The following is a 16612-nucleotide window of genomic DNA, read 5'->3' on the forward strand; positions in this document are numbered from 1 at the left end:
TATTCAGACTGTTTATTATTTTTTCTTAAAAGTTATTCTTTTTCTGCTTTCCCAAGTAAGAAAAAGCAGGGGCACTGGTACTCACGGGACACTTACACCAGATGTAGTCTCATCCATGAACAATCAGTAACCAGCCTCCTAAAACCAGACTTTGTTACTCTGACTCCTATTTAAATAAGTTTACTTGGACTGGATGACTTCAGGATTCACTTCTCTTAAAATTAGACAATGGGAAAGCACTTAGAAGGAAAATATTGACTAGCATCCAGGTGGTGCAGATCTCAGCAGGGTCCTGCATCTTAAGGCTACAGGTCTTAATGCATTTTCTTCAGTGGCAAGGAGGTGATTAGAAAGCACCCTTTGGTGCTTGTAATGATTTGTGAGGTCCATAGATGGCTTTGGCTACAGCAGAAAGTGGGACAGGATTATACTGAAAGCTGAGGCAATCTGTCTCCTTCCTCACAGAAGAAAAAAAAGAAGGAGAAATAGCTTAGAAGTAAATTAAAACAAGAAGCTAGCCCTAGGAGAAGTATCTAAGGAGAAAGGATAAAGGAAGGAGTCCTGTGGGAATGAGAGGCTCTGTCCTTCCTGCTGGTTTAGCTGCTCCTTCCCTTTGCTTCCAGCTTCTTTTAGAATTGTTGTTTATTCTTTTAAAAATGCAAAAAGGAAGAGAGAACTGAGGCTCAGTTGCTTTGCAGAACTTCCCTGGGGAAGGGCAAACTGGGCAATGCAATTGTGGATCAGAAACAGCTCTTGAGGGCAGATGTGAATGGGAGGGGGATAAAGCCTAAATGCAACCAAAAGAGGTGGTCTGGACAAGAACCAATTATGGTACCAAGCCAAATGGGATGCAGCTGGGCCAGTGATGCTTTAGCTGGAAGCCTCTTTTGAGGTTCATAAAGGATTTCTGGGACTCAGGAGCTGTAGTTCTGTTCAGAAATTGGTCATCCCCCAAATGCCAAAAATAACCCTGGCCTGACTTAGCCAGCAGCCTGTGTTGCAACTATACCAGACTCTGCATGAGTCAGGAAGAAAGCTGTAGGAGAGGAAGGGAAAGGACAGCATTGTGTGGGCTGCCACGGGGTGAGGTGAAGAAAGCACAGTCTGCTACCACCAGTACCCAGCTCTTGCTTAAATAGGTTTTTCTGGACAGGTTCAGGATTCACTTCCCCTCTGAAAAGTAGGTGGAACTGTGGGGGAGGCACTTAGAAGAAAAGTATTGACTGGAATCTGGGTGGCACAGATCCCAGCAGGGTTTTGCATTTCAAGACCAGAGGTCTTAACACTTTTCCTTCTGCAGAAGAGCAAGGTGACCATGCGCAACGCGGGTTTGCTCTTACCTTGATGGGAGTAGCGACTTCTGGGCTGGCTACCACTAAAGGAGAGATTAACAGCATGCCTGAAAACTCACTGGGTCGCTCACTAGCTGTCAGAATGGAGATGGCTCCCCCCTGCAATGCAAAATAACAGCCCACAGCTTAATACAGGTGCCAACATCTTGTTTGTTTAGTAATCCTGTTACTGGAAGGGCTTTAGTCCAAGCAAGCAATTATTTCTGCCCCACTGGGAGTGCAGTGTGGTCAGCAAGGAAGGCTGGAGGAGTAGAAGCACTGGAAGTGTCTGGTTTTCGTGGGGGAGAAGAGATCTGGTTTCTGTTCTCATGCTATAAACCCTCACGTCACACTGAACTCAACTTTCCGTGCAATGTCCGTCAGCTCCCTGGGATGCCTTGTGTCCTCCTTTCTTAAAAGGACTAAGAAGTAAGAAGAAAATGTCTTGTGGTAGTTCAGGTGGGACTTGAAAATCAAGTTGAGGTTTGTTAGCTTGACAGACCGGTGCTGCATCGGGAAGATGCCGTGAAGCCGGGCTTGCTCCGTGCTGTGCCACTGGTAACCTGGGCAACAGCAGTGCTGCCACTGGCATGTGAAAATCTTCACTAATTAATGGGAATCAAATATTCTCCTCCTCAGTGTCCCCAGCCCCTCCAGCCCCACCGTGCTGTGCCAAGGGCCTGGCAGCAAACACCCAGCCCATGGTCTGGAGCTGAATGACAGCCAGGCTGAGCCATCCTGCATGGGGACAGGGGCTGATGGCCAGGGGTGCGGATGGAAGGGATCCAGTGGGCTTGCTTGGGAAAGTTTGCAGAGGATTAGTTGCCAAGGGAAATATTTGGTGATCTTCCACACTGCTGGAGAACCAGGGGCTTGTTAAATGGAGCAGCAGCGAGAAGCATCTCAAAGACCTCACTGGGAAATTGCTCCTTGTTACGGCGGCTTTGGAGCGCGGGAGCCCTTCAGAGCATGCCATGCCTTCTTATGCAAGAACACTTATTTATCTGAGCATGGACTGACTCCCAAAGTACTTATTCATTTTCCTCTCCTCCAGGAAGGCAGGGAGGGCAGATCAATGACATCAGTGGGAATACTGTTAGTTTGAATAAGGGGATTTGGCCCGTGCTGTCAGAATCAGGCTTCAGATCTGTTCACCAAATCAGTGCCTTTGTTTTTGCAGCCTTAATCCCTGGTACATTTTCCTGTTAGGTTGTTTTACAGAATGAGGCTACAGGGTATTTTCGTGCTTCATCCCCATGCTGCTCACAAAGCCTTGGAGGGCTTAACCTCCTGGTTACTGGTTAAAATGAAAGGGGAAGCCTGATGCTGCAGGGAGCTGGTGAGACTTACCACATAGCCACGGGAATGAATGGTGGTGTTAAAAAACAGGCTCCTTGTTGCAAGTGGCACTAATTAGGGCCATGGTGGGGATAGAAAAGTTAAGGACTGTCTTTACTCAAGGCAGATCTCAGGGTTATAGCATGCTGGAAAATCAGTCAGTGAATGAAGTGGAAGGGAAGGTTCCTGGAAGTTTTGTTTCCTTGCTGTGGAATGAGTTATTTCCTGCCATCCACAGTATCTATCACCAGACTGTGACACATGTCCTGGGTGCTGCTGGGAGGGGTAGGGGATGGTGCTTACCATGGAGTGCCCCAGGATGAGAACAGGCAGTTCAGGGTGCTCTTTCTTCATCAGATCAATGTGCTGCAAGCTGTCCCTGATGAAGACGTGGAAATCTGACACAACCATACGATCACCCTCGCTCTGCCCATGGCCAACTGCAGGGGGAAAGGAGAGCACACAGCTAAGTCATTTGAAGCAGTGGTTACAGTCAAGAAAGGAGCTGGCAGAAATAAACCTGTTGGACTGTTTCTGTCCTAACTTGACCTTCTCCTGCAGTCATCTCTCAACAGACAAAGTGCTGCAGAAATGCAAAGGAAACTGCATGGATCTGTCAAATGCCATACTGTCCATGACCTGACTTTTCAAAAAAGCGTCATAGAACCATAGAATGTTAAGGGGTTGCAAGGGGCCTCTAAACTTGGACTTCTATTCCCCCATGGTTCTATCTGCCCTTCAAAACCAAGAGCAGCAATTTACTTCTTGCAACCTCCAACATCAGGGTGAGGAAGGGCTGTCTTGCCTTGCTGATGTGTTGCTGCATCCTGGGAAATGGGGGTTTGCCTCAGAGATCATATGCTTTGGGTCTGGTGGCTCAGGGTACAGCAGTAACTGTGGTGTAGCATCTTGGCAAGAAACAGAAGGACTCTGAAGTTGCTATAAACTTAATGGACCATGGACACTGCCTTTTCCAGGGCCTGAATGTGCATAATATTCACAGTCCTGCTTTTTCTCATGATACCTTCAGCGCTGGGTGGGCTGGAAACCTCTTCTGTGAGAGGTTAGGGGTCAAGGGATGGAGGTTGTAACAGGCTGCATTGGGCAAGTATCCAGTGGCATCCTCCTCCTAAACAAGTGTTAATGCAAACTGTACCACACCTGGACACTGTTTCTTCACTCTGTATCTGGGAATTATCTTGCCTAATGGAAGGGAAGGGGAAGATTAAAATGGGAGATGGTGAGTTGCCATGGGAACAGTGGCATCCCTGGCAGAGGTGGAGCCAGCATCACCACCAACACAGCCCCAGGCAACTGAGAGCTTGCAAAGGCTTGAAATTAATACCACCTTGGGGAAGCAGTTTGCATGCTTATATGACCTCACATACATGTTATTGTCTGTCAAAAATAGGGTTTGCCCTTAGAAACAGCTCCTTTGCTTGTTTCTGTTCCATGCAGGTTGTTAAGGAAAATGGTGAGGGGGAAATCGCATTCCACTCATATGGGTTAGGGTATAGGGGGTCTTAAACATCTCCCTCCTGCTGAGTGTCTCCTTAGGCCTTCTCCAGTGGGCACTGAGGCACATTTATAAGCACAAAGGGACAATGACTTGTTGAAGGAGGTGAAGCTGATAACTGTTGACATGCTGGATGGTTCCCCTTCCAGTGATCAGTAAAGAAAAGCCCTGCTGACACAGCCACAAAGGCAGTTACATCTGCTGGCAGTGGTGATACCAGTGGAAATCTGTAGGTCCCAGCTTTCTTGTAAGCCACCCAAAAAATCACCTCTGTAAATCAGGCAGAACTTCTAATAAAAAGCTGGACTAAATTCACTCCATCTAGGAAAAACTGAATCTCAAACTTGTTTTTGTGTCCTGTCAGGTGGTCTCTGTGGCTGTGTCTTTTGGCAGTGAGGGCTGCAATCAGCCACACTGGCTGCCAAAAAAACCCCATACACGTCATGCTGATCAATTATAAATAACGTTTTACCAGTTCTGCTTTCCATGCACACACTCCAATTCCTGCCAAAATATGCTGCAGCAAGCATCCTCCATGGATCAGTGACCAGGAACAAATCAAAGAGCAAATTAAAATCCAAGTCATGATAATCTCCAGAAGTGAAATCATGTGTGTGGCTAGAGGAACTATTAACTTTAAACTGGTTTTTGTTACAGATGGAAAGTAAGTTTTTGACGACTTTTTATATCCAAGCCACTCACTTTATGGTCCTCAAATGTGTTATCTTCCTACTATTCAACTCCAGATATGGCAGGTTAATATGAGTTGAACAGTCCAGAGAGAGAAACATTTTCCCTAACAGAGCTCTGCACTTCAGTTGTTTTTTCTCCCATGCTGCCTCACTTGCTTCTAGTCTCTCCTCTCCAGTGCTCAGACAACTGAGCAAGCAGAGACAGCAAACCCCCGTGGCCCAGGTCTGTAAATGGGCCATGACTCCTTGCTCTGGAACTGAGAGTCTCTGGTCTATTTTTGGATAGGACAAAGGCAGATCTGGAAAGCCTCCTTGGCTCTCAGTGTGGAGAATTTTCCCTGCTCCCACCACATAACAGTGACACTGCTTGTAACAGTCAAAGTATGATTGTGGAATCCAAGAAATACCTGTGCAATGATGTGACAAGTTCCTCTTTGAATCTTTTCCAGGGTTTGGGTTTTTTTATTAATAGCTTAATGAACGCCCCTTTTAACCCTGGTTTTAAATACTAAACTCCTGTCCCCCACTCAGATGACACACAGCAAAGCCTGAGAAGCAGTTTGCACATTTGGGACAGGAAAGCCATGCAAGTCTTTGCTTTGATACTATCAAAGTATCAAACTTCAGTAGTTGTAGTTCACCACTACCCCTTGCACAAGGTTAGCCAGGGGTTATTGCTAGGTCATGGTCTTTTATTTTTTTATTTTCTTTTCTTCCCCTCCAAGAAACCAAACTTGTCCCCCCAATGAATGAGTATATTGCAAGTTTGAATCCCCCACCTGAAAAAGCTTCAGGATGAGGAACTGAGACCCCTTCTATCAGATGAAAGATGTTTGCACAACTGAACATCAATACAGTCAAGAATATTGACGTGTTTTTCTCTGATCTTTTGCCTTTTGAGCTATTAAGAATGAAAGGTCAGGTTCATCCTTGATGAAGTTTCTGTTCCATGCAGGTTGTTAAGCTATTAGCTTTGGGTTTTGCTGGGAATGAATCTGCTGTAGTGATTCCACAGTGCCAGTGGCAAAACTGGGGGTGCAGGAGGAGGGGAGCCACCTTCCCCTAGCAACTGGAACCAACCAGAGGCTGCTCCACACCCAAGTGAAACAAAGGCAAGGGTCCCAGGAATCACAGCTCCATGGGCTCCTCATCCCAGCACTCCCACAGAGGCCCCTGGTTTCAACAGGGCAGTGTGAGGTGCACAGAGCTGTGACTGCACATCCCCACAGCACACTCAGCATTCAAAAGCTGTTTCACATCTGTTTCACATCTACCTGGCTTCCCACCCAGCTTGTGTGGTTCACTGCCACTACTGTGTTTGTGCAGTGGCTCAGTGATCATTTCAGGTTGTGTGTACTGATCTAATTGTAGGCACCCTTTCCACGAGTCTTTAAAAGTCAGAATCCAAACTACATATTTTCAAGTTGCAAATCTAGAATTAGGAGGTTTAAGCATCCATTTCCAGCCAAACACACTACTGCAAAATAACACAGTTTGCTCAAACACAATCTGAATAAAGGCTGTGATGATCTGGCCCAATATGTCATAGTAATTAAATTCTTCCCTCTATTTTCAGCACGAGTATGCTCTGACTGTGGCTCTGCCACCGGAGTCAAGAACAACAACTTAGTCAGTCCTGGCAGAAAGCATGACTTCAGAGCATGATTCCACCTATGATTATAGATCCTCCAAAACTACACATCTCTCTGGATAAAATCATACTGACTGGCTGCACAGGAAGACAAAGCTGAGAGTGAAGGGATGGGGTATCTGAGGGTGTGAGGTCTCTGGGGTGTCTGTTGTTACCGTGTAGGTACGACTCTGCCTGCATAACAGATCCTGTGACCCTGGAAATGCATAATTCTACAAGTCCCTTCATTCCTCAAATCCCATATTCTCTCCTGTTGTGGGGCTTGCTTTTGAAAACCACTCAAAGCAGCCAGGGACTTCAGCTGACTTTGGCTTACATACCTCAAAAAAGGTTACATCCTGGTCAGATTGGAGATAAGCTGAAAAACATGTAAATAAAAAGCACAGTCCAACTTGACACTCCTCTCCCTTCATTAAAAGCCAAATGGGAGCTGCCTGAAGAAATTAGCAGCCCAGCTCTGGGCTTGTTGTGCAGATTCATTCTGATGAGGGGACCTGGGCTGGATCTCCAGCAGCACAATGCTTTTTTGCTGGGGGTGTGGGGCCAAATCAGAGCTGAAGAAATCTGTTCTTAAATGCAGTAAAGAAGACAAGCAGAATATTAGGCAGAGAGGAGAGCTTGGCAGTACCTGTTCCTGCACACTGTGGGGTGCCCCAGGGTGTGGGTGAGTGGGGCAGCACAGCCTGTCAACCCTCAGATACCTGCACTGCTTTTGTTCTAAACACTAACTTTTACAAAAGCCACACATTATGCATATTTGTTTCTCTTTCCAAGTGCTCAACCCTCCTGACAAAAGTGGAGCCTGACCCTGGATGATCAGGTGAGGACTGAATTGACCCTCTGACCTTCAGCAGGAACATTTTGCTATGGAAAATGAGGTGATGGGAATGCAGGTCAAATGTTGAGTTCCACTATGTTGCTGTAAATTCACCAATTTCAGTGCTGTTCCTTAAAGGTTATAGTCATGGGAAAGCAGAAATTATGCACCATGGGGTTTTTTCAGCCTTTGACCCCTATTTATTATGGAAAAGCCATAAAACAAAGAGAGAGGACAGGAGAAATCTGCCTAGGGAACAGTAATTTTTCAGGAAGAATTTGTCTCTTGGCTTTTCACATATTTTGATGTTTCCAGCTTTGGGGGAAAGGGGATAGTTTGGATCCACTTTTATTGTAGTGGGAACACCACCACTGTAGGGTGAGATGTTCTCCCTGGCCAACTGATGGTAGAAACAATCAGGAGGAATGCAGGGCTTGACTCCTGCCTCAGGATTCATCAGCACTATCTGTTTTCCTCTCTAGAGGCGTAACTCCAAGGTTTTAGAGCAGAAGAATCAGGAAGAGGCAGAGCCAGGGGTCAGGTCAGGAATTCCAGGCTTGCCACTCCCTCAGCGCAGACACATTTTGAATTGCAATGGTACTAACAGAGGAGTGCCAGGAGTTTTCAGTGGTTAAAGGTGAGAAGTGCCACCAGTGTGAAGCCAATGATTCCCAGACAGCTGAGGAGCAGCTCTGGTACTGCAGAGTCCCACACTGGGAAGAAAAGTCTTAATGATGGCAGAGGGGCCATTGGCAAGGCTTGGTGCTGGAGTGTTTGAATTAATAACCTGGAGCATGATGTGATTCAATTCACAAGGAGCTGTTGTAGGTCAGAAAAGGTGATTTTGCTGCTTTAGCTCTGGCACTGCAGTAGCTCATTACAGCACAGACACTGGTGTGCAGAGGAAGGATTTTTGTTAGAGGCCTCAGAAAAGCTCAGGTTGAAGACCCTCTTCTTTCACTGTCTTGTTCATCAATAAGCTTGTAGGAATCTGACAGGTCCAATTGAAGCAAATTCCCAAATGGTTTTTGGAAAAGGAGATATTATGTGTTTATTAGTTTTTTGAAAGATTTGTTTGATTCCTGAAGTCCTCTGCTTCTGTATTCTGCCCAAAATTGGAGATGGAATGCACCTCTCACTGGTGTTGAACACTGTGACACGTGGGAAGGTGAGCCTGCCTCACCCTTTTTTGCTCTCACTCTGTCACAGGTCATGCTGCTGGTAAGAGATATGAGAATAGTTGTGTCCTGCTCACTGTTCAGCTGTCTGATTTAAGAAAAAAGCCACATAATTGAAAATTCTCATAGATGCTTTCCCTCTGCAGGTGGCCCACACAGAGGAATGATGCTGGGTCTGGAGCCCACAGGAGGGAGATGCCAATGACAGAAATGTGGATGGTTCTTTTGGAGGTGTAATGTGCCAGCCTAAACCCTGTCCCACAATTTTCCTGAGCCTGTGGCTGCTTGCTCAGGTGGGCATCTCCCTATGGTGGCCCCCAACCTATCCTGAGATCCCAGTGCAACGGGAAAGGACCAGTTTAGCAGCTCATTTTAACATCCAAACCCCATAGACTGGGAGACAGTGACCCTTGCCTGCCCCTGCTTTCCTCTCTGCCCTTTTCAAAATGCATTCAGACTTGGAGATAAAACTTAAAGCACAAGATGCAGCAGATACAGTTTTCCAGAATGTTTCAGCTTTAGCAGCCAGTGCAGCTGTTAATGAAGTGTGTCACAAGGCATTGCAGCTGATGTATGTATTTATGAGCTCTACTGAAACTCCTCTGAACAAGAGGAGTTTTTTTGGTTTGGTTTGGGTTTTGGGTTTTGTTTTTTTGGGCACTTGTACAGCACCAGCACCACAGGGCATCACCATAGACCTTGGTCCAATGTACAGCAAGACTTAAAAGTAATAATTAACTCTAATCCCAGGCTATAAGGCAGCATGGTTTTGCAGAGGAGGAGTTTGGGGGAGACAATACACAAGGCAACACAGCAAATGTTCTGTGAAGCCTTGATTTTCTGCTCAGTGACTTTTTAAGGTTTAATGAAAAAATTATTAATGAACTAGTAAACACTTCAAATTGTCGTAGCAGTTCACTACTGAAAAAATGATACTTGTTTTGTAATGATTTAAGTACACATCTTTTTCATCAAGTGAGCAAAGCTCATTAATTAAACATACTGGATTTCAAAGCTCTCAATGTTTAATTATTTGTTTAACAAGCAGTACATCTAAGCCACCATTCAGACACACAAACAACTAAAACAGGAAGAAGCTTCAAAGCAGGACAATCAACATCTGGAAAAGTCAACAGACTGTGCCTGTATTGTCAGTGACATGTAAAGCAAATGTTCCACTGGCAGAACAAATACACAGAGGAAGCACCTCAGAGATCATCCTGCAGATTCCTGCTCAACAAAGCATCTTTCTTGCCCTCAGAACAGACTTATCATAGTGAGGGAGCTTGTTCTGGTTTGATTTCCCCAATTTCTTTCCATTATTCAACCAAATCAAGTCTGGTGCACGGAGGACACTATGAAATTTCTGCCCTCCATCTGTACCTACTCTTCATTTTTCTGCATGTGGAGAGCACTGGCACCAGGACACAGACACATGAGCCAGGAGAAAGTAGGGTAAGCTGTCCTAGGATTTAGTGCATAGGTCATGGTCCCTTGACTCTGATCAAGCTGCCATCTAGGTCAGCTGCTGTGCTTATTTTGTAGATAAACCTTGGGGGGCGTGTCTCAGTGTCCACCTGACTGAGCCTTAGCTGTGCTCTCTCATCCTCTCCCACAGCCCTGGTTTCCACTGGAGGAAACACCAGTTTGACACAAGCCTACAGTCTTTTCCAGGAAGATTACTTTCACATCAGATGGGAACCATTAGGAACTAAAAGGAGAGGATCCTCTCTCACCACTGCTTCCACTTTTATGTTCTTTGAGAACCTGAAATACAGTTCAACAGTTCAAAGTCTGGGTAGCCATGGACATCCCTTCTTTAGCACCACCAGTAGAGATGCAGTGAGCACACTGGGTTTTCCCACATTATACAACCACTAGATATGGTACCCAACAGAATTACCTCTTACCCTGGGTGTTTTATGTATGAAGTATGTAACTAAGAACTAGAGATGGATTCTGCCTCTCTCTGACCAAAAGAGAGCCTTGTCCTGAAGGCACAAGTGCATCAGCTTCCCTCTTCCCTTCCAAGGTTAGGAAAATCATTTTCCTTTCAGCATTTGCTGGGTAGCTTTTATTCACTTGCCTCACACAAAGAGCGCAGCAAACTGAAAGCATTCTCCTCCCACATCAGAGACACATTTGCAGAGATGAGATATTTTTAGAATAGTGCACAAAGAGATACATTGTTTGTTGTCTTGGTTAGGAAAAAAAAAAGCAACAGTCAATTTTCTATACTAAATTTATTTGTGCCTTATTTCTAGGGAGCAGAGTACCAGTCATGTTGCTAAAGCCATTTGAAATCTTTTCTGTACTCCAGAGATGACAAACAAAATGACCTGGTACATATCAGAGCAGTCGTTAATTCTGGCTGACAAGGCAAACTGTTTCTGTCAATGTTAAGAGCCAATTCTTCTCTAATGGATACAAACATGGCTCTTTTGGCTTTAGAAGACTTGCCCATTTCTAATGCTGTTGCTGAATTTGGCTCTGAACTGCAGTTCCTTAAAAGTCTTCCTGGAACATCATGTTGCTCATGAAAACATGCTGAAAAAACCCATCTGAGTGTTTGTGTTGCAAAATAAAGAGCTGCATTTACAAACAGCAGTCACTGTGGCCAGGCTAGAAACCTAAGTCTCTCCTGGGATACCACGAGATGAAGGGGCCAAGACAGTATGAAAATCTGCACATGCCACAGTCACTTCCACACTGCCTGGAATGGGGCAGCTTTGTCATCCCTGTCACAAAATCAGGAAGCTGCTTGGCGTGGCTGGTGAAGCTAAGGTCCATGAAAGAGGAATATGGAGCCCACTTCCTCTTCCACAAAGCACATTCACAGTAGTATTCCACTTTCTTCCTCAGGCCCTTCTGCAGTGCCACCTCCTGAGCCAGCCCTTAAGGACATAAAAGCAGAAGACAGCTGGCAGAAAAATCCTTTTCTACCAGGCTACTGGGATCAATGGTTTGAAAATGTTGCACAAACCCATTGTAGATGGCTGAGTGGCTGTTGAGTTCCTCTGCAAAAGAGTTTCATTTGCTGATGAATGGAATTATTCCTGTCTAATCTCTTCTCCTATGGGATGAAGATCACAACACAATGTAAGATATATAATCAGTGAAGCACAACTTACAGTGGCTCTAAGGAGTCAGAGACACTAGCTAATCAAGCACTAAGGGATTTTCTTTAGGGCCTATAACAATTTTTATAAGGCACTATAATTTTTAATGGTTATTTTTGCAGTTTTGCACTGAGATTTTGCTCTCTTTCATGAGGAACACATAATTTCCTAAAGTATTGGTGAGGTGACTTTATTTAGTAATGGAGTTGGTCTTCGAAGACTTATTCTGGCATGACACAGAACCAGTATTAATGCCCAGATAGTGCAGAAAAAAAATGCATGGATTTTGCTGGGGTTAATCCAGGGTCTCACAAATTCATTTGACCTATGTGCTGCTGATCCAAGAGCAGAGAAGAGCTTTTTTTCTGGTTTCCATGTATGATATCACTACTGGTAGCTAGAGTTTCACCTTCAGCAGAAGAGGCAAGCAGCCAAGGGATATCTCCCTTGGTATTTTATTTTAGCTTTAAAAAAACATATATGATTTTCTTCTCTTGTTTTAATCCCATAAATTAAAAAAGCAAGGGTGCAAACTGTACTTTTTCCTAGCTGAAAGCAAGGATGAAAATCCATTTGCATTAACTTTCTGATTCAAGTTCCAGTTTTAAAACAGCTGGGGCACCAATTCAAAATGTCAGGATTTTCAATGAAAAAGCCAGTGCTGGAGAGGAACTGCACACTCCCCTTCCCCTTCCCTGCCCATTTATTCCAAAGCACAGCTGGCATGTGGGCTGGCTCTCCAACACGCTCATGCTATTAAGTCCTAAATGACAGCTTGTTTAACTAGAAAACATTTCCATTTCTTTCCTTAACAAAGGCCATTCATTTCTTGCTCCTCTGTTTGGTTAAAGATGGTTCCATTTGCCCTGCCTGAGAGTGTGCACAGCCCTTTCTGATGGTTCCCCTCCGCAGAGGGCTCTGAGTGAATGACCCCGAGCCTTGCCCCGCACGCTGCCGCAGCACCAACAGAGTTACTCACATGGCCAAATCCAGATGTGTGCCTTGGGTACTTCCGTGCTTGAGTAAACAATCAAATCAATTAGTCTTGGGAAAGACAGACCTAATTCTTCCCTGCCTACAGTAGTTTAGGCATCACGAAGAAAAGAAGATGAAAGCTGGGTCATGTAAGAACCCCCTTCATGCTGCTGATGAGTGTCTTGAGAGACAGACACAACTTCCTTTCATGCTCTCTTCAAAAGGTTCCCCTCCATGCAGACCACCCATTAGAGACCCACATCAATAACAACAACAACAAAAAGAATTTAAAAGACCCATTTTTCATCTGATTTATTTACATGTTAAAATAAACATGAGTTCTCATCTAGAGCAAGGGCTCCCAGTGGGTTCTGTTTAGTCTGTGAGATTCTTGGCACCAGAATACAGCATTTCTCTATTCCAAAGCAATCTTGGCACAGAATTGTTGGTTATATAATTTTTAAGCAACTGGCAAATGAATAATAATGTTTCTAAAAAGAGTGACTCGTGTTCTAGGATACCAGCTAGATGTTTTACCAATTAATCTGCCAAAAGGTCAGTAACAAACCTGAGATCTCAAGGCCCTTCATTCAGGGTCAGCTCTCTCCATGAGAGAGTTGCACTTCCAGTTCTCAACCAGCCTTTCCAAAGGTAGCTTTCCCACAGAGTTAAAAAGATTTTCGCTTTTTGCTTCACTCCTTCGTATTGCCACATGGCAGTGCCACCCTCATTAGATGGGATTTGTCCCTCTTCCTGACAAGGCACGAAGGAAATACCATTCTCCCAGAGCCGATAGCTTTTTATACCCACTTTTCACAAGCTCAATGGGTGAGCAGCAGGTGGATTATTTGAAATAAGGGCAGGCATTTTTAATTTTTTTTTTTTTTTTTTTAGCAGGGTACATCCATACAGAGCTGTAGCTCATTCAAACCCTAACAGATCTGACTGGGAACAACACAATTAGGGAAAAAACCTCCTGATGAAGCAGGTCTGGCAGGGAGTATTCCTGGGTGGGTCAATCCTGCCCAGTGTGCCAGAGCACAAATGCTGCCAGTTGGCTCATGGCTGAGTGGCATTTAGATGGTGCACGGGGGAAGTCACAGGGAAATGGCAGGGCAGAAAATAGCTCTCCTAAATTCGTCTTGCAGCAAAGCTGTTGTCCTTTCATGGTAGAGGTTGATTTCAGAGTTACTGGTTCGGTTGCTTTTACCATTTCATACCCTTTTCTCTTAAACTCTCCCCACTGCAACTCTGAAATTCTCCTCACTAGATATATATTTACCGAAAAAGCCAGGATCAGACAGGCAGGTTATTGCTTTCTGTGCTCTGTTTCTCATTTCAAACCATGGCTGGGTGACAGTAGACAAGGACTCCTGGCTGGCAGGTCTACAGTTCAGTAAACAATGCACAGATACAAGTGTTGAGCTATTGAGGGTTACAGACCCGTACGCTGTTTTCGGGCTTTGAGAGCTCCTTCACAATCAGCCAGCAAGGATGTATCTGCAGCTCAGAGAGCTCTACAAAATCTGGGCAGGAGAGGAGCAAGGTTCATGAAAAGGCACTGCAGTCAAAAGTGGTATCAGGCAGGCTCAGTTCAGAAGTGTCCTCTGCCTCCTCTCCCTCCCCCAGCTCTCTGCCCAGCTGAGCATGAACTTGGCACCACGATGGGTCAGGCTGCCCTCTCTGTAGCATTAGGAAAACAGCCAGGATCTGTCAGCAGACTTTGTCTTGGATAAATTCAGAACCAGAAAATAAATGTAGCATGGAGAACGTCAATTTGAAGAGATCTGGGTTGAGAGCATTAGTCTTTGTACCATCTACAATTCAGCACATTTTTTTTTTAATTTTATTTTTGTAGCTAAACAAGAATTCTCAGATTAGAGAGTACTGCCAAGCCCTGAATAAATCCCAGCATTAGAGATGCTGTGGGTATAACAGCTCTCCCCATGAACTGAATCTGCAGACGGTATCTTCAGAGAAATTAACCCTCGAGTGCCACAGAACAAGCTCGGTAGCATCAGTTTCAATGCTCTGGGAAATATCACCTTGTGGTTAGAACAGGTTTCTCCTATTCATGAAGCAATACTGATTAAGGGTGGAACAAAGCACAGGCTTAGAATGACTTAGAATGGCTGACACAGTAAGTTTTCTGCATTGTTTGTGATGTGGCGAAGTTTCCAGGTGCAATCCTGAAGACAAATTCTACCAAGGGACATGTAACTACCAAACTAGTCAAGCAGCTTGCAATTACCTGACATCTGATTGCTTGTCTTCTATCCACAGCCCATTCCTCAGCAGTTCTGAAAGCACGTGCTTAGAATTTGGATATAAGGAAAAGTTATACAGGTGCAATTTAACATTTCTTATTTTTCTGCCTCATCCCTTTCAATATTGGTGAGAGGTTTTATTATAAACTGCTCTATTCACTGGCTGAATCTTCCTCTCAGCCTGTGAAGAACCATTCACAGTAATGGTTCTGCATTCTTGGAGCTCAGGGCTTTTCAGCTGCAAGCTCTTGGAAGTGGGTCAACATCACACTCAGATGTTTTCATGAATAACCTGAGGTGAAGTGTTACTCCTGAGAGCCATGACAAACCTGTGGCAGAGCCAAGTGGCAGTTTCCAAACACCTTCTTGCATAGTCTACTACAGTGATACAGGATGAGCCACCCCCTGATTTGAATCACAGAGGATTGATCATGGGAAGGGTGACCTGCAAGAGATACCCACAGCTAAAACTGCAGCATCGTCGGAACATAACAGAGCACAGGCCAAATTAAAGTGATGTGAAATCTAGGGAAGTCTTCAGAAATACAAGCAAAAGAGCTTTTCTAGTGTAGGTCACTAAAATTTGGCCACAGCTGGCACAGACCAGGACAGGCTCCCATCTGAGGACTGGCTGTTAGAGAAATGGGCTGATGAGTTTGATGCCTTAGTACATTATGAAACCAAAATTGCCCCATGGCAGTTGGCTACCTCACTGCCAGAATGCACAGAAGACTTCAAAGTGAGCTCCACACACATCTTCAAGTAAGACTGCTTCCAGATGATCTTAGGTTCTGTGAGATCTTTTGCAATCCTCATTTTGTTATTCCAAAGAAGGCTCAAGGCCAAAAGGAGTGTTAGTGGCATGCTGGAGAATCTCATCTGGGTTGGAGAATGAAACAGAGGTTAACCAGATGTTTTGCTTTACTTTGCCAGTGGCCTCAGAAGTGAAGAGGATCACACTGCCAGAGGCTTTCAACTATCAAATTTCCCAAAATTCTGAAATAATTTTCAGAGGACCAACTATGATTTTATAGTTCCCTGTACACTTTAAAAGCTAAAATGATATTTTATTCTCTAAAATAATAGTCCAAGATATTCTAGTTTTTTACTAAAATAGGAACAACAACCTTAAAACCTATGAGTCAAATCCTGGCCCTACTGAAATCAGTGGCATTTCGCTACTGCCTTCAGAGGATCAGGCATGTATTCTGTGCGTAGCGGCACAGAACCAATTAAGGCTCAAGCAATTAAGAAAAAAATCCCCAAACTACATAAGGATCACATTATAAACATGGCTTTAAGTTAGAGGCATTCTGAAAGAAATGAGAGGCTGCAGTGCTGAGCTAGGCACACATGGACTGGCACCATCCCTGGAGGAGAGCGAGGCAAAGCTGATGGCATCTGAACCCAGGACGGATCAGGTGATGTCTCAAAGAGGAAAGGAGAAGCAGAACCAGGATAGACCCGTGGGATGTGTGGTACAGAAGTGAAAGACATCAGTTAATGACAGCAGTTTATGTTAACTCTCTGCCAGGCTCCACAGACAACCAAAAGATAAATGCTCTGAACTAAGACGTTGTGGGTACCAATCTCCATCAATAGATGGAGAAGAGAAAAACATTGGCATACAGCCCTAATGTGGGCAGGAATACACTGGGACAAAAAGTGAGGACCTTCAAAGAGTCAGAGGAGCAAGAGCCTGGAACAGCCTGCTCAGCAACAACAGTG

The 16612-nt window shown here is 44.7% G+C and overlaps 1 protein-coding gene and 1 long non-coding RNA gene across 6 annotated transcripts in view; one reads left to right on the forward strand and one right to left on the reverse strand.

Annotated features, from left to right (window-relative positions):
• MGLL (monoglyceride lipase) overlaps nucleotides 1-16612 on the reverse strand; it is a 109131-nt gene that overhangs the window by 13439 nt on the left and 79080 nt on the right. For all 5 annotated transcript variants that reach the window (XM_023935339.2, XM_023935338.2, XM_086845266.1 and 2 more), the window contains 2 exons: nucleotides 2973-3109; nucleotides 1341-1451 (listed from right to left, as the gene is read on the reverse strand). In XM_023935339.2, the coding sequence (XP_023791107.1) occupies nucleotides 1341-1451; nucleotides 2973-3109 (248 nt within the window). The remainder of the gene's footprint in view (nucleotides 1-1340; nucleotides 1452-2972; nucleotides 3110-16612) is intronic.
• LOC111935078 (uncharacterized) lies at nucleotides 3319-11587 on the forward strand. Its single transcript, XR_002867584.2, has 4 exons — nucleotides 3319-3454; nucleotides 7303-7348; nucleotides 8670-8816; nucleotides 11386-11587. It is a non-coding gene; the product is annotated as an uncharacterized LOC111935078 (long non-coding RNA).

This window comes from Cyanistes caeruleus, chromosome 11 (assembly GCF_971803275.1).
Source record: "Cyanistes caeruleus chromosome 11, bCyaCae1.hap1.1, whole genome shotgun sequence".
Lineage (NCBI taxonomy): Eukaryota > Metazoa > Chordata > Aves > Passeriformes > Paridae > Cyanistes > Cyanistes caeruleus.